The 18,678-nt window shown below is 45.3% G+C and overlaps 1 protein-coding gene across 2 annotated transcripts in view; it reads left to right on the top strand.

Moving 5' to 3' along the window:
- Abcc12 (ATP binding cassette subfamily C member 12) overlaps window positions 1–1,670 on the top strand; it is a 73,343-nt gene extending 71,673 nt beyond the window's left edge. The window contains exons 29-30 of one of the 2 annotated variants that reach the window (XM_021220392.2): window positions 824–988; window positions 1,102–1,670. In XM_021220392.2, coding sequence (XP_021076051.1) covers window positions 824–988; window positions 1,102–1,188 — 252 coding nt within the window. In that variant the 3' untranslated portion in view covers window positions 1,189–1,670. The remainder of the gene's footprint in view (window positions 1–823; window positions 989–1,101) is intronic. The other variant, XM_021220393.2, reaches the window with a different exon arrangement.
- The last annotated feature ends 17,008 nt before the right edge of the window (window positions 1,671–18,678 follow it).

Here is an 18,678-nt window from a genome sequence, read left to right as displayed (position 1 = left end):
CTCTCTCTCTCTCTCTCTCTCTCTCTCTCTCTCTCTCTCTCTCTCTCTCTCTCTCTCACACACACACACACACACACACAAATCCCATTTTCTGGGTGCTGGACAGAGGGCCCAGTGACTAAGAATGTTTGCTGCCCTTCCAGAGGACCCGGGTTCGATTCCCAGTATTCACATCACGTCGCTTACAACAGCCTATAACTCCAGCTCCAGGGTGTCTGATACCCTCTTCTGGGTTCTGCCTGCACTAGTATGTATGTGTGAATGTAGACACACACATGTACACATAACAGTTGAGAAAAAGAAAGAAATCCTATTAGCCAGGCATTCATAATGGTGAATTCACTCACTGTGAAGTAGCTCTGTGGCTTTGTGTAAGACTTGGACCCTTCACATGTGAGGAAATTAGGTAAGTTGGTGAGGTTAAGGCTAGTGAGGGGTTGAGGTTAAACCTTCAAACTGTAAAATCCAAATAGCACTTTGGCAAGCAGGACGATGACCCTCTCCACTCCTTGTCATGTACCCCAAACTCATATGAGGACATTGAAGATCTTGAAATAGGAGAATTGTCTTGAATCTGGTGCATCTAGTGTCTAGCGTATTCCTACGTGTCTTTATAAGAAGCAAGCAGTAGAGTCAAAGAGAGCTGCAGATGTGGTGACAGGAAAGGTCTGGGGCTGGAGAATGCAGGCAGCCTGTAGATGCTGGAAAAGGCAGAAAGGTGCTTCCTCGGCCTCTATCGCAGGATTCCCGAGCTCTTAGACCCAAGGCTATGCATTTTCCTCTTTGCATAGCTTTGGCATTTACAGTGCTTCTTCCTTAACAGATCATTCTCCTTGATGAAGCTACTGCCTCCATGGATTCCAAGACAGACACCCTTGTTCAGAGCACCATAAAGGAGGCCTTCAAAAGCTGCACAGTGTTGACCATCGCTCATCGCCTAAACACGGTTCTCAACTGTGACCTTGTCCTGGTGATGGAGAATGGGAAGGTGCAGGAAGTTCTGGTTGGCGTCCCCTCTTCAAAGGCGTCCCCTCCCTATTAGGGCTGTGTGCTAGGTACAGTTTCTTTTCCGGAAAACTTGAATTCTTCTCTGATTTTCAGGTGATTGAGTTTGACAAGCCTGAAGTCCTCGCTGAGAAGCCCGACTCTGCGTTTGCGATGTTACTAGCCGCAGAGGTTGGACTGTAAAGGTCCCGTGGGAGATTTGAGAGGAGGTGATGGATGTGTAAGAACAGAAACCCGAAGGCAGAGCCAAGCAGCCCTGGCTACAGCCCCTCCCACCCATGGAGCACAGGGTGAGCTGGGGCTGAGATGTGTCCCTTGCTCTTCTGGTCATCTCTCTCGGCAGACTCAGGGTTGGTTCTGGAGGTGAAGACAAAGCTGGTAGGCTGGAAGCTGTCTCTCACTTCTGGAAACCCCAAGGGTCCCTCCTGTGTCCTCATCAATACTACATAATGTCCAAGAATGGGAACATTCTAACTTTCTGTCCAAAAGCAGTAAAAGCAAATGAGATGGGAAAATGCTCAAGGCTGGAGATGACAGCATTCCTCGATTTTGTTACCAGACAAGAGAGAAGGGTTTTCTTTCTGTTTAATTTCATTCCACTCCTAGCTAACTATGTGGCAAGCAGTAACCACATAGATCTATGGCATGGAAGACTGATGATAGTGTTTGGCATGAGATTTTTTTTCTTTCAAAGAAATCATATTGTATGTTGCAGTTGATCTGTTAAAATAACCAGAAAGTAAAAACACTGGGGTTTCTGAATAAATTACATTTTTATATCTTCTTTATCAGTCATTAAAATGCAATAAGAAACCAAATGACCCTGAAATGTTGCCTTGCAATTATTTCACTGACGTTGTCTCTCTTTGAACGATGCCTTCTAACGGACCTCCCACAGCCATCTCCCTTGGCTCAGTAATGAATCTATACAGTTGTTCACCAGCCTCAAGGTCTTCTATGAGGATCAGAGGAAAGACCTGCCCAGTAGCCCCAGTGTGAGTACTGCTAACTCAGAGGGGTGTTTGCTACTCCTTGGATTGAAGTCCTTCTTTGTATTTCTGGTGAGGACAACAGGTTCTTGTGATATTTGCATGAGGTTCCCTGCACTTTTTTTCCAACCACAGACCACACCTCAGACACAGCATGCAGCAGTGTAGTCAATAAAGCTCCTTCGCAGCCTTGGCCACACACTGTCCTGCATCTAGAACATAGGAACATTCAAGAAACACCCCAAGCCTGCTGCGTCTACCTTCCAAGTTCACCAGCACAGTAGAAGATTACTCTAGAAATTTCCATCAGTCTGTGATGGTGCTTAATGGTTGTCAACTTGACAGGGCCTAGACTTTCTTTAGGAGCTAAACCTTGGGGGTGCCTCTGAGGGAGACTTTACATTAGGTAGGTATGAGGTGGGAAGAACCACTCTAAATGTGGATGACAACATTGCATGGGCCTTGGAGCGGGGTCTGGACTGAAAAAAAAGTAGAGAGGTAGTCGAGCACCAGCCTTCATCTGTGTCTACTTCCTGACTGAAGACACACTGTGACTGGTTGCCTCATGCTCTTGCTGCCGTGCTTTCCCCACCACGATGAATGGCATCCCCTTAAAGTATAAGCCAGAAGTAAATCCTTGACTCTTTAAGTTGCATTGTCAAGTATTCTATTCACAGCAATGTGAAAAAAAAAAAAAAAACTAATACGAAGAACTGGAACCTAGAAGTGGTACTGCTGCAGCGATAGGCCTGACCATGTCATTTGCGGGTTTTTAGAACTGGTTTGTGGAAGGGATGTGGAAGAGTTTGGCATCTGGGGCTAGAGAGACCATGGAATGCAGTAAGCAGAGTTTGATGGGACATCCCAGTGGGAATATGGAAGCAAAGACTGCCAACAGAAAGGAGCGCAGTAGAGGCCCAGCATATGGAAGTTCAAAGGAGACCTGGGCTAGAGGCCAAGACGAATCATGTCGCTGCAGTCCATGTGCTCCATGCAACTCAGGTGAGGCCGGATCAGGAAGCAATGGACTAGTTTGTTTAATGGGAGGGAGTTTAAGAAAGGGTGGCATTCAGGCTGTGGCATGTTTACTATGCAAAGCTCTCATCCATGTCTACAGTGAGGAAGAGCAACAAAAGTGGAGCCGAAAGACATGAAAAATGTACTGGTTACCCACTGGGAAGGAGTGACCTCAAACTAGGAGTCAAGGCAACTGAGAGCAGATGTAATTATTAAGGAAATTGCACTAGTAAAGAGGAATATGTGCCCTGCATGGAGACACTATAAAAAGAAAAGATGACAGACAGACAGATGTGAAAACCAAATTCATTTGAAAGGAGAACACATGAATTGAAAATGACGTTGAAGGGGTTTTCTGCTCAAAAACAACTGTCTAGGGAAGTGTTTCTCTAGGATCAGCACCCAGAGGCCACTTCGACTGTGTCTCAATGGGGCTAGGTTGCCTCTTGAGCTGTCAGCAGAACTTGGCAATGTTGTTCACTTGATATGGGTTTTCCATCATAGCTGGAAGTCAGGGAAGAAATGCAAGGAGGAACACTGCTCATTAACTTGTTCTCTGTCTTGCTTTCTGTAGCATTCTCCTAGAACCAGGGCATCTGCTTAGGGAAGGTGCTGTTCAGAGTGGGTTGGAGCATCCCACATCAATCATCAATCAATATAAGTCCTCACAAATGCTGCCTCTAGCCAGTCTGACTAAGGCAATTTCATAACTGAGGCTCCCCTTTTCCAGGGGTCTCTAAGTCATGTTGAGTTGACTAAAGACTAATCAGTACAACCGTTATATGGTTCAGAATTAAGAGCTATGTTTAGAATAAAGAGATTGCCTTGAATCTCCAAAGAGTTGGACTTTGAACTTTTAAGCTGTGTTGTAATTGTCAAAAGTTATGGGGATGTTTGAAGTTGAAATGCACGCATTCTGCGTAACGAAATGATGGTGAGCCTCCTGGGGCCGAGGATCAAAGGAGTTTCAGTTGACAGGATAGATTTGTGATGGTTCATATCGTCAGCTTTACAGGATCTAGATCATCTAGGAAGCAAAACTCTGGGCGTGACAGTGAGGGAGTTTCTAAATTGAGTTAATTGAGATGGAAAAAACCCTAAATGTAGGGGGTACCAACCCACGGCTTGGGATCCAGAACTGAACACAGAGGACACATGCTGTGAGCTGTAGTTCACAGTCTCTCTGCTTTCTGGCTTCTCTAACTCTGCTTTCCACTTCCATGTGTTCCCCACCATAATGTATCATATCCCTTCTTCAGTTACTTCCTGTGAGGGTATTTTGGTCACAACAATGAGAAGAGTATGTAATAACCAATCCAATAGCCACTGTGGCCGAAAGCTAGCTGGTAGGGTTTACCTCCCCCCAGCTGTTCTGCATCTGATGTCTGGACAGGTCTCAGGCTAGACTAAGAGGGAAAGCCGGTGCAGTTGGGCTCAGGTGGAGGTCTTAGTCAAGTGTGTTAAAACCCTTGACAGGCATTTCCACAGAATGCTGCCACCAGCAGATGAAGCACCCCCAAAATGATGTGGTTGAAAAAGACCAGCGAGGTGATTCCTTCCATGAACAGCTTTATGACAACTGTCCTGCAAAGGGACACTCAAATCATCAAACTCTTAATATCATTGTACTTCTGATTAGGTTTCAAGGGACATTAACGTCAGACCACGGCAGGTAGAAATCCCTCAAAGACATGGATTTTGACAAGTTACATTGCTTCTTGATGGATACCCAGTAACTCCTTTGACATGGCAGTCTGACTGGGCTATCCCTGGTGGCTGTGGGAACCCATGCCAGTCATAACTGGCATGGCATATGGATGAAGGATGCTTGATTTTCCTCTCCAAGTCAGTCAGACAATGTGCTCATGACTTCAAGGAAGGCATTTTTCAAGGTCCAGGGTAGCAGCTCCCTCAGACCTTGTAAGTGATGACTCATGCTCCGTGGCTCCTGTCTGCCCGCGCGCTTCCTGTTGTGCTGGCAGGAGAGACTACTGATATTGATCCTGATGTTTGCTGAGCCTCTGCAGTGTGCCAGACACCATGACAAGCAGCTTTTTATGAATCACTTCACCTAATCCTTACCTCACCCCTCGAAATGCAAGATGAGGCTTTCTGAGGAGAGAAGTTTAGCTCCAGGCACACAGGAAGGAGAGAACAGATTGAGCCCTGGCCAGTCTGATTCTAGGGCCTTTGCTCCTAAAACCTTTTGCCCATTCTTCTGGCCTGCTCAGGGACAGTGACAATCATTGGGATCACACAGGGTCCGGGGCCAACTTCTGGAAATGTGGTTGTTGGCATACAGAACGTAGGATGGTTTCCATGAAAGCCTTTAACCTTCATCACTTACTCTCACTGAAATGTCACCCAGGGTCAGTCTATGCTCACTAGCCCAAGGTCTTCAAAGTAGGTGCGTTTTATTGAATCCATGTCTTTGAGGGATATCTACCTGCCATGGTCTGACGTTAATGTCCCTTGAAACCTAATCAGAAGTACAATGATATTAAGAGCCTTAGCTTGTAGGGAGATTAGCTTATGAGGGCAGAGATCTCATGTGTGGGATTAGTGTCTGTACAAGAAAGGTTTGACATTTTAACCATGGTAGACACATGAAAATCAACACCCATGATGTAAAAGGCCCCATCTGGTACTACTGCTTCAGAACTATGAGAAATCAATTTCTGCTGATTATAAATGATTTAGTCTATTGTGCTTTGCTATTGCAGCATAAGCAGTACTAGTATTATCTTACCAATGGGGAAACTGGGGAACTGATAGAGTCACCATGGTCACCCTACCCTTGGAATCTGAATACCATGCAGGCTGACCTTAAAACCTGTTTTATTAATTACTTTTCTTATCGATGTTTCAAAATACATGACAGAAATAGCTTAAAGGCAGACAGATTTATTTTAGGTCAAAGTTTCTCATTGTGTAGATGGCACGTAGGACATCTCAGTTCACCTCACAGCAGGCCATGGAGAAGAGAGCAAGAGGCCAAAGGAAGTGAATAGCCAGGGATAATATATCCCCAAAGACCAGTCCTAGAGACCTATTTCCTGTGGCTTTGTCCCTGCTTTCTGAGGTCCTAGAACCTTCCAAAATACTTTCACCATCCGACAGGACCAAGTGTCCAAACCACGAGCCTATGGGAACATTACTTCTCCACACTGTGGCATCTGTTCTGTTAAATTTCATTTAATACTGCTGGCAACTTAAGTCCTTCAGCTGACAAAAAATAGTGTTCAGAGGTGAAAAGCTCACGTATTGATCAGACTAGGTTATGCTGCCATAACAAATGACCCCATATCCTGATGGCTTATTTCTTGTTCATGTGACAAGTCTACCAAAGGTCAGAGATGTTTGTCCTTTATCTTCTTTACTGCTGACAGTCAGGCTGACAGAGCAGACTCTGCCTGAAATATCATCAGTTTTGTGGCAGAGGACATGCAGGTGTGGTAATCAGGAACAAGATGCATCACTTCGGCCCACATTTCATGGGCAACCCCAGTCAGGTAGCTACTCCCGAGTCACTCCAACGTATGGCACATGCTCCATCTACAGGACTGTGGGTCACAGAAGCCCAGCTTGTTCCTGCAGGAGGATGTACAACCAGTGCTCCTCTTTGAAGTGGCAGCAAAAGTTCCAAACAGTATCACAACCTACCTCAGCCTAGGTTTGAGTCTTGGTACTGCTACGGTGTGACTATACCTCTGTGCCACCACTCTTTGAGCTGACAAGGGTTTGGCCAGGGAGTTGTATCTTTTCAGTCTTGACTTTCAGCTTAGGAGAAATGAGGACAATTTCTAGAGCACTCACAGCATTTAGACATTCAGAGGGCTCATTGTCCCCTCCCCTCACCACAATCCATGGTTTTCTCAAATGTTTAATGTATAATGTTGAACAAAGTTGAGCCAAGTTTTTTTGTATTCTCCTGGCATCTACTTGGATGCTCATTAAGAAATAAGAAGTTCTGTGAAATCGTATTCTTGTTTGTCTTGGTGTTTCAGCTTTAGAATGCTGAAACATACAATGCGTCATCTGCCTACTGGGTTATGAATTAAAACCTCTAGAATAGCCTCAGTGGAGAATGGAGGAAGCCACTTACATTGTCATTATAAATTAGTAACAAATGGTTCCTGATGTGGTTTGTAGTCAGTTGTATCCTATGTTTGAGGATAGTTGGAATACAACAGGGATCCAAAGTGGCAGCCACAGGCCAACCACAGCTAGTCATATTTTATAGAAATAAAGATTTATTGGAAAGCATCCAAACTTGTTTTTAGATGCAATCCAACATTCTAACGGCAGAGTATGGTGCGTGTACCAAATGTAGGACCTCAGAGTCAAAATATTTACCTCTTCTACTTTTTCTGAAGTGAGTTCATTGACTCCCAGCTTGAGCATGTAAGAAGAAAACATCAGGTTGTCGGGGAGGGCCATGGAAGGCTAGCCCTCCCTCACCCAGTCTACACGGGGTTTCCAAAGCTGCTGCATGATCTGAAGTTTCTGAATGTGGAGCAATGAGACAGGCTCTTGTTTATGACATTGACATGCAGATCATCAATTGCACAGTCACCCTCCTTTCAGCCTTGTTATAAAAAGAAACTCAAGCAATCTCAGGTTAGACTTCATGCAGCTCCAAGGATCATAAGCAATGCAGGGGACTCCAGATGTCCCTCCTTGGACTTTGCTGAGAGTACCCAGAGGAAAAGCGAACCATAGCTCCTCCTCTGTAGTTAAATCTGGCTTCTTCCAACTTAGATGTGGCCTAAAGGGGGCTCATTTTAACATCAGTTCACAGCTCACCCCAAATCTTCGTGCCACCAATTCCCTGCTTTGCCCTTCTCACTGCTCCTGGACAGAAAGACCAAGACCAGATTTTCTCCTGTTCAAGTGAGCACAGTTCTGAAGTTGGCCCAGGATCATCAGTAAAACTGTGAGCTGTTCTTTGCTAGGAGCTGGAATCATATGGACAAGTACAGCACGCTTTAAAATGAATTGAAAAATGCAAGAAGTCAGCTTTGGGTCAGAGGGGTGATCAAAGAAATCACTTTTCTTTTGGCTCTGTGCGGAAGGTCACCTCTGGGTGAAGCTAAATGGAACACTAAGATCTTCAAATAAATGCTGCTCTCCACAGAGTGGCCCGCATGATGTCAATGTGTGCATGCTCACAGCTCCTGATAAAGAGCTCTGGTGGGAACGGCATGAAGGGGCCAAGTCAAACCAGCTTCTGCCATCTTAACACAAGACATGGACAGGTTGGTCTTGACCCTATGCTCCGTGGGCATCTAGATCTTTCAGTCTCCTTTATCTGGCTAGAAGCATGCCCAAAGATTTCTTGAATAGTCTACAAATTGTTCCTTGACATCATTTTGGGTACGCAGCTCAGCAGCACTAAGTTTATTTTGTTGTGCAGACATGTTCAGAGCCTCTCAACCTTCCCATACTGAAACCCTGACCCCCCCCCATTAAATGTCCCCTTCAGGCTGTGCTTTGAAGGCTGGTACCCAGCAAAGTGTTCAAATTTAATCCCACACTTGCATTTTAAGAGGCAGGTCCTTTAGAGGTGACTAGGCTAGAAAGGTTCTGCTCTTTGATAGATTACCACAAGGTTTCTATCAACAAGGAAACCTCTAATAGATCTTCCCCTTGATTCTGGCCTTCCTGACTGAATAAACACTTATTCTTTATAAATTGTTCATGTTCTGGCATTTAGTTATAGCTATAGAAAACATAGGTACCATGACTTGGCTGTTATGTACTTCTTGTCCCTATGAACTTGAAGTCTAGTTGCTCACATGAGCAGAATCATGACTTGTAGTTCCCTGATGACTAGCAGCAATACACATTGTCCCCCCTCAAAATCCCCCAGGTCTATTATTGACTTTGCATTTCTTTTAAAGTGAAATTGCATGCAGCATTCTCGAATGAGCATTCTCATGCTGTCAATTCAAATATAAACTGTCATTATTAGCTGTGGGCAAAACACCTGGGAGGGCTATGATTAAGTTTTTAAAACAGCTCATGACCACCAGGCATGCTGGTGCAGGCCTGTAATCCCAGCACTCAGGAAGCTGAGGGAGCTGGACCACGAGTTTGGGGCTATCCCAGGATATAGAATGATACCATGCCTCAAAAAGGAAAAACAAATGAGGAAGCCCAAACAAACCGACAACTAACCAACACAAAACAACCGCATGGAGGGGCCGATGATTCTTCTCTTCCTTTGAAGGGATGGTATGCCAGTCCCACTTTTCTTAGTTGGGGCATGGATCTCCAACCTGGAAACTGTCCCAAGTTCATTCAAAGACTGGCTGGGAGAAGGAGGATCCTAGCTTCCAGTTTACTGTTGTTTCCATGTATCTCTGGCTCAGACTGCTGTCTAGAAGGGAGAAACCAAACCAAACCAAACCAAACCAAACCAAACCAATCCAATCCAATCCAAACCAAACCAAACCAAACCAAAAACCAAAAGCAAACAAAACAAAAACAAAGAAAACAATTCTTCTCTTTAGGGAATCTGTCATATTAAATAAATAACTTTCAGGTGTCAGTGCACACATAGCAAATTGCTAGAGGATGGTTAAAGCTTGATGGTGAATTTACTGATTCACTTATTTCAAGCATTCATTACTCACTCACTCACGTAGTATTGTGCTTGATCATTTGCTTTTCTGATCCTGCCTCTTGTCTTCACTGGTAAAAGGAGGTCCGAGACTAGAGATGTAGTTTGTCAGGCAGCAGTCTTGGGGAAATAAAGGGGGTGGGAACAAATTCACATCCTGCCAGAGTTCTGATGCTCTGCACAGGCAGACTGGGGGAAGGGGCTGCCATGTGCTCTCTAAGAGGTCTGGGTGGATGTCTGGCTGTGAGAAGCCACGGAACCCCAGTCCTCAGGGACAGAGAAGGAGCAATCTGGGGTCTCTGGGCCTCACGGAGGCCAGAGACAACTGGTTCTCAGTCTCAGACATCCCAGACGTCACTGTTTGTCGAGGAAGAGCTGAGAACGAAGTAGGGGCTTTGGGGGAAGGTGGAGCAAGAGAGCTAGAGATGAGAATAAGAGAGGTGAGAGCTTAAGAAAGAGAGGAGGGGCCAAGCAGCCCCTTTCATAGTGGGCTGGACTCTCTTGCAATGTAGCTGTGGGGAGGAGCATACCTGGCTATAGTCAGGTAACTCTGAGAGCGGAGTCTAGCCAGAACACCAGGAACTTGGGACATTGTCTGTGTGACTTATTATGTGACAGGATTATGGAGTTGGGGTCTCCTTGGTATCAGGCGCCTATGTTTGTCTGGGAGCATGGCTCACTGTTCTGTCCCTTGTAGAGTTTCTAGTGGGTCTCCAGAGTAAGTCTCACTGGACCAGAAAACAAGCTGCCTTTCACGGCCCCACAGTAGTTCAGCAGCAGAGGGCTTGTCTAGGGTGCACAAGGTCATGTGTTTGATTCTTAGCACTCTAAATAAACAATCAGAGAGAACAGCGAAGGACAGAAGGCACAGGGAGGGTTCTGGAAAGGAGTAGCATCCTTGTAAGTGATGAGGGCTAGAAAAGCTTGTGCCTGGTTGAGAGACGAATTGGAGAAGTCTTGGGAGCCTGAGACATCAGAATTGCACTTGTCAGTCTTTAATGGTGGGTGCCACCCCTGTGGAGCAAGACACTCTTGACTTGTTTGTGGTAGGACAGGGGAGCCAAATCCCCTCTGGGGCATGCAGCCATTTAAACGGTTTTCTGCTTTGATTCTGCAATGACTGAGTCAAAGATCATCTGCATAGCAGGATCATTAGGAAACAACAGGCAGCTCTACTCTGAGAGTGCATTTGGCTTGGCAACCAAATGGATTATTTGAAGTGGTCATAATGGCACTACAATCCTCATTAAATTCCTCGGCTTTCTCCGATGTGGGGATTGTAGAGCCAAGTGTCCTCATTCTGGGCAAAGACAACATATCTCTGTCTAGACTGGGAAGCAGGGCATGGGATGGAGCAGAAGGCATGGACTTGATGATTCTAGAAAACACTGTGAATGGCCCTCTGTTCCTCTCCTCCAGTGTAGTGTACACTCCTGCTGCCTACAGTTGGGAATGTTCAGTTCTTCCCAGGGGCCTGATAGATTGCCCAAAGTCAAGGGGAGGCAGCAACCCTAAACAAACACTCCTGTTCCTGCAGGACACCTCCAGCAGACTGGTTTGGCTTCTGAGTTTGGGGATAATTGTGAAGTGTGATTTCCACTTTAGACTCCTCTGTGGGTTCAGGATAGTTAGCGCTGGAATACTTCACTGAAACGATTTTCTTTCTAGAACTTTCATCATCTTCTTCTTTTTCCTTGTCTTTCAGTGCCCTGATCTTTCCAAATCCCTCCCCCACGCCAAGAATACCTCTTTGATAAATTATGAGCATATAAATATCAAATGTATTTCTGGAAACTCTGACCTGTCATGGGGAGAGAGCTGTCAAAGAAATCTGAGCTCCAACTCACACCCACCATTTCCAAGTTTCCAGGACCTCGGAGAGGATCACTGCCATCCTCAGGCTCGAAGCTGGGTTGCTGGTACTACCAACCTTCCCCAGAATAGGCCTGAGAGCTAAACCAAGACAATTAGAATGTCATATCTCTGTGGCATCATGAAAAGTTGGGTTGGACATATGACCCAAGCTGAGCTATCTGTCAAAAACAGACCTTAGCTGGCACTAAGTTGGGAAAATGAATTATCCCTTTTGGATATTGGCAAATTAGACTTTTAGAAGCTTTAAGATTCTAGATGCCACTTTTAATGTCAGAGGGACACAACCTGTCTAAAGATGAGGCCAACACAGACGAAAGTACAGCGGAGAAAGCCAGAATGTGTAACTTGGTACCTTGGGATTCCTTCCTCTCTTGAAAGATTGTACCTTTCTTATTGGCAGTTGTGTTAGCTTTTCATCAATACAACAAAATGCCACAGGCAATTGATTAACAAAGACAACATGCTTACCTTGGCTTATAACCTTGGAGCTTCCAGTCCATGGCTTTGCTGCTTTGGGCAGCTGGCACAGCATCGGCAGGTCTTGGCTGGGGATGTATGAGAGAGCAAAATTGTTCACTTAATGGTTTGGAAGAAACAACAACAAAAAAAGGTAGAGGGAAAGAAATCACAGACCCACAGGATCCTTCGAGGACATCTCCTCAATGATCTAAAGACCTATCTCTGTCCCTACCTTTGAAGGTAGCTCTATTCTCAACGCTGTAACATCCTTTTATATACTGGCCCCCTGAACATACTCAAGATCCACCCTGCAGATTTGCTGCCCTTGGTTGGCCGCAGGATGCTAACTTATGGTGACCCCCAGAGCTTGCTGGCCACATCCACAAATACAAATAACTGTCAGAGCAAGTTATTTTGTACTCAGAATGGGGTAATGTCCCTCATTGCATGGTCAGACCAGTTCATGGAGCCAGGGTGGGAGCTATGTGCAGTTTCAGCCTTTTCCTGATTATCCTAAGGGTATTGCTTAGGTTGTTGGAGTGTTCCCAAAGTCTCGCCATCATCAGACACTCTTATAAGAATTTTATTCATTGATCCTCAGAGCAGTGCAGTGAGTGTGTGGACTTCGCTGATGGATGAAGTTGTTGTGCTGCAATCTGAAGTCACATTCATGATTCCTGTCTTCCTTCACCTATTGCATGAGTCATTGTGCTCTGTGTATAACATGTATGGGCTCACACAAAGAGCACTTGATTCTCAGAAGGTGGCACTATTTTGGGTGGTGGCAGCAACTTTAGGCAGTAGGGCATAGCTGGGGGAAGGGGTATGCACTTGACGATTGTAGCTGGCTCCTGGCCTCATCCTCTCTGCTTCTTGGACACTGTGACCTAACCGACTATGTTCCTCTGTGTGTGCCTCCTTCACTCTGTGATGCTTATGTGGTCCAGACAAAATAGTTTGCCAGGATGGACTGAAACGACTGAAACAATGACTGGAAATCAATCTGCCCTCATGGCATGTATGTCAGGCATTTTTATCACTACAACTCAAAAGTAACTCCCACAATTACCCTTGTAGAAAAGCTTATTTGCCCTTTGTCCCTGAGATGGCTTGTAGGCAGCACCATGTATGAAGAAGAACCTATACCAGACACTAGGCCTGGTCTGTCTTGATCTTAGATGTCCAGCCTCTGGACCCCTGAACAATAAATTTCTATTTTTCACGAACTATTTATTACAGTATGGACAGAGAAACGGTGGCACATATAGACTCAGTAACTCAGCTCAGGAGCTCACATTTAAAAAAATACTATGGAATATTTCCAGTGCTTTTATTTCTTTCCTCTCCTCCCATGCCACAACAATTTTTTGAATTGGGATTCTAGTCCTTCACTTGTGTTTAAAAATGTAACTAATAAAAATAAAATAAGTTGCCCTTAGCCAAACTTCTCCAAGCCAGCATTCACTCATGAAGCAATAAAAGCTCAGAAGTGAAAGGGATTTTGAAAGTGGTGGCTACATACACTCCACCATATCTTTCAACTACATGACAGACAGCATCTAACAGAAGAGAAACATTTGTATATAAGGAGGTTGAGCAGCTTGGGGTCTGAAGTCTTAATTTTCTCATACCTCTTATTCTACATTTCTGGCCAGTATTAATCTGAATTCATTCATATTCTCTCTCTCTCTCTCTCTCTCTCTCTCTCTCTCTCTCTCTCTCTCTCTCTCTCTCTCTCTCTCTCTCTCCATCTTCCTTTCTCTCTCCTCCCCATTTCCACTCATTTCCACCTTCCCACCTAAAAATAACTTTTCCCTGAATTCATAGCTACTGAGGATCCATGGTAATAGCTATAGTAACCTCTGACAGAGGCTAGCTTGTAATAATTAATTTTAATTATTAACTTATCTGGCTCCAAAATCACCCAGAAGAACTTTTGTGTATGTCTCTCTCAGGGCATTTCTAGAGAGGATTAACTTAGGAGGGAAGGTCCATGGGCTAATATGGAATAAGAGGGAGAAGAGAAAGCTAGTCTAGAACTGACCCCCTCCCGCTTGCCTCCTGGCCTACCTTGCTGTGAGCTTCTCTGCCCTGCCACTGCCTCCCCACCATAGTGGACTGAATCTTCTGAAACCATGAGCCAAAATAATTCCTTCCCACTCGAGCAATTTTATTATGTATTTTGGTTATAATGACAGAAACTAAATAACACACAGCTCACACTAAAATGTCAAAAGGATTTTTAAGATTTCTTGACATTTTAAGGAACAGAAAGCCAAGGAGGGGAGCAAGAGCATGATCCAGTGACCAACATCTCCAGGGACCAAAAGAGGCTCCTACAGCAGAGAGCACAGTGTCTTCCTCTGCCCTTTATAGATCGGGAGACTCTGAGAGATTTGAGTGATGTATTCCATTTGTCAGACAGACCGGCAGCTGTAGTGCACTACCCCCCATTGTCCCATTGTTAGCAAGCAGAATCACAGAGATGGTAGCTAAGGTGAATGGGTAAGAAGAGGTTAGAGAGAGATATGATATGAGTGAAGCTCAATGCACTGTAGTTAGTGAGGAGGGAAATGAGCAGAAGGATCGAGAAGCCAGGCACTGCTCTCTCCCTTTCTGAAAAGTGAACTGTGTGGGTGGACAGGCATCTCCCGAGTCAGTTGTAGCACGCATAGAATTAATGAAGGCAGTAGCATTGAAATTCATTGCATTCGTAGGTCCGAGCAGAAAGCAAACTAAATTGACTTTCAAAAAGAAATGAGTCCACGCAAGGGGCAGAAAGAAGATGCATAGGATAATAGGTGGGTGGGAAGAGGTGTTAGGGAACGGTGGGAAGACACTGAGAAATGATTACCCAAAGCTCTTCATCTGAAGCCCTTGGTGACAACAATCTCAGCAATGAGCTAGCGGATTAAATGGAAACACAGAACGTGGCAGTAATTCAAAGAGTTGGCACTGGAGAGAATAAGACTGGGAACAAAAGAAAATGTGGACAGGAAGTGAATGTGGCACCACGTAATCATGCTTCACAGCTCATCTCTGCAGCAGAGCCCCTAGGGTCAGAGACCCTCAGGAGGAAGGCTTGAGGTAGGAAGAACTGCCCAGGCACCGTGGCGGCTGTGTTGCTGATGGCAACAGTACTGTATTAGGGAAAAAAAAAAAGCCAGGACCCACATTTCCATGGAGAAACGAGTGGATCACAAGTGCTCCCTATACTCCAGGTCTCCCAGTTTCCTGTGACTTCACTGAAGTCAGAGCAACGAATTGATCCCAGGCCAGACAGCACAGTGGCTTCCTTCTCACCACGGCTTCCAGACCAGACAAACTGGTACTCCTTTCTGTAGACCCCACAGGCTTCTCCATCTACTTCTCCCTCACCATTCCAGCCCCTTGGCTGGTATGGGAGGGTTTTTTTTTTTTATTTTTTTTGCAACTTCCTTGCAGTTTTTGTAAGGCTCAAGTTAGTGACAGATCAGCATGGATGGTCACGTGGAAGAACCTTTCTGAACCTTTCTAGATGGCTCTTCCATTCTGGCCACAAATGACATCTTAAATAGCAGAGTCTCAACCTCCAGAGCTTATGAGTAGGCACACTAAGAATTCTTTCTTCTTCTTTCTCTTGCTGACTGACAAGAGAAGTGTGTAGGAAACACATTTTTGGACAGGTGAACTCCCAACTCCCCAAGACTTAGCTTCCTTGGGGTGAGACTTGGTCTCAGTAGCATAACCTGACAAACTCTAAGTCAAATACATTACCTAGCAAGTGCCAGCCACTACCCAAGCTGACACCAGGAAGCCGTCTCAAGATTTGATTACTTAAATCCAATAGGTACTGGGGAAGCTATTGTGTTCTGGGCATTGTGGTTCACTAGGTCTCTGAGATGATCAACATCCAGAACTTTCCCCATCATCTGGGAGGCAGGTTTGTAGAAACAAACTAATAATATGTGAGAAGTTTTTATAAGAAGGGCCAGAGAGCTTCGTTCCAGAAGTCTGAGGGTGGTTAGGGGTCAAGAAGACCCCCATAGAGGTAGTGTCCTTTGAGTTGGCTTTGGGGGCAATTTAGTAAGTAAGCAGGCTTGGGAAACATTCAAGACTTTAGGATTGCAGAGCATCTTCTCTGGGCTTCTCTCCCGCACTAAAACCTTCTACCAACCATTGAAAATTACCTTAGCCATCCCCCTCCCTGGAATGGCTCTGCTCTTTCCCACCTCTGCTCCCCACCCTGCCCACCTTCCCCCCCCCCCTTCATTTCTGCCTCTGGTAGCACCTGAGTGCCTGTCCTAATAGCATTTTCTCATTTTTTCCTGTCTTCCCTGTTACACCAGGGTCATTCTAGAGCAGACATTGCCACTGTGTTTCCATAGCCCAACAGCATCATTTCCCAATAACAGGTACTAAAATACAGCTGAAAAGATAGCGCAGAAGGGGAGCAGACTAATTAAAAGCAACTGAAGATTTCATCCCAGACCTAAAGAATTCTGTGTTGTGTGGCTCCAGTCTCTAGAAATAAAGTAGAGGCAAGGAAGGGCTACCAGGCGATGCCCAAGGATTCAGCCCATTTGAAAGAATTCAACTGAGCCAGGAAGGGACTGGCCTTTGAAGTATAAGAGGAACAGCAGTCCACTGTGGTAAGGTCATGGAGGTCCCACAGGCTTTTGACTGTGTCCAATCACCAGTGTGTTGGCTGATGACCAGAAACCTCTTTCCTAGCATTTCTAATTTATCTAAGTGTCTTGCTGACTTTCTGGAATTTCTGTTAATACATTTCAGCTTCATGATGGTAAGTTTCAAATATCACGGTTCTTATTAATGCTTCCCCAGCCTGAGACCTAAAACTCATCCTATGTCTAGGAATCCACAGATAATGGATGAGCTCCTGCTGCAGTGTATAGGGGAAGACCACTGAGAAGTCAGAAGCCAGGAACACTGGAGGTGACTTGCCAGTAAGGAGCAAGGAAGGGACAAAGACAATCTGAAGCAGGATGTTGCTGGAAGTCACCAGCCCATTTGTACTGGTTGTCAGCCATACCACATGTGGGTGGGTAGGGCTGCTTACAGACACAGTCTGGATGTACCCCTGTGTATGCAGCATTTAAAGCTCCGAGCCTCAGCACACAGCCCTAAGGGGGGTTGGAGGCAAAGAGAATCCAACCCAGCATCGAAAGTCATTTCAAGGCCATCATGCCTGTCTTGGACATATATTTTTCCAAACACAAGGAGCACACAGACCTCAGCCACTCCAGAACATCCCCCCCCTTTTTTTTCCCTCTCATTCATTTTTCTTAGTCCTTGAACCATCTCAGGCTCATTTTCCCAGCATTCTAAGTTCCTCCCTCTGACTTCCTTTATTTCTCCTGCCTCCTCTTTTCTCTGGGTTTTGAGTTTAAGGAACTGTCTGCCGTGCAATGCCCCCTTGGAGGGGCAAGGGCCATTCCAGCATAGATACTCAGTACTGGGGAGAACACCAGAAAAGGTTAGGAGAGTTTTCCTTAGAAACATTCCATCCCATCCCATCTCATATAAAATGATGTGACACAAAGGGAGGCCCAAGCATGGATTCTATGAACCAGCTATAAACTACCATAGAGGTTTCCTGGAACAACTCCATGCGGTGTTCCATAAACACCCTCTACATCCTTCTAAAGGCAAAGACCCTCAAACAATGTTGAAATTCAGAGGGTGCTGTATGCTGCTGGTGTTTAGAATCCAAATGTGGGTTCAAGCCAGTGTTTCATGGCTGATTTCTCCCTTCATATCCTCAACCACCTTTATTAATTGCCTGTGATTTTACGGCAGGGCACATTTCAAATTTTCCCACTACAAAAACCATCCTATTTTGAAATATTGCAGGCATTACCACATCGCTTGAATACTTCCCAGGCCTGGAATCAGTCTTGCTCTAGCTGACTGGTTGAGGAAAGGTCCCCTGCCACCTTCCACTCCTCTCAGAGGTTGACTCTCCCAACATAATCACTCAGTTCTAAAGCATCTTTTCCTGTCAGTCTCACAGTGTGAGGGGGTTGGTACCACTTCCTCACAGCAGACACAAAGCAGGAGGGTTAATTCTGTCGAAGCAGCTCAAGTTGTATGTGGAGTGTGAATTCACAAGGCCTTAGTCTAATTTCCACACCACACCACACTACTTAGTCTAATTGAAGTAGGAGGACTAGAATTCAAAGAAGAAACCATAGCAGCAAATAAACCTGTTAACTGCCCATACCATCCCTGTCTCAGCAGGCCAAACCTTTGAGAGGAAAGTCCCGATGCCAAATACTTCTAGACAGCCCAGTGTTTACCAGCAAATATCTTTCCACCTTCACATCCTGATCCTCTATTCCATTCTTGGCTTCTTCCCTCTCAGGAATTCTATGACAGGCATCAAGCCATGCTGCCTGGCTGGGCCTGTGTACAAACTTGTCATGCCCGCTGAGGAGGGTGAGGAGGGGGACAAGGGTACATAGTAAGACCTGGTAACAAGAAACAAATGGCCAGAGGTGTATCTCAGTGGTGTCTCACTTTCCAGCTTGGTCCTGGGTTCCATCTATAGCCCTGAGCGGCATAATAACAAAAGAACATTATTCACAAAGAGCTTTCACTAGGATCTTCTTTGAGAACAGCCTTCCCCTGTTAAATGCGTTTGGAAAAGGACTCAGACTTCCTCGGAGAGTTTTACAGCATAAACAGACTGAGTCTGAATAATTTGAG

The sequence above is a fragment of the Mus pahari genome, chromosome 20 (genome assembly GCF_900095145.1).
Source record: "Mus pahari chromosome 20, PAHARI_EIJ_v1.1, whole genome shotgun sequence".
Taxonomy (NCBI): domain Eukaryota; kingdom Metazoa; phylum Chordata; class Mammalia; order Rodentia; family Muridae; genus Mus; species Mus pahari.
This window is presented reverse-complemented; position numbering and strand designations above follow the sequence as displayed.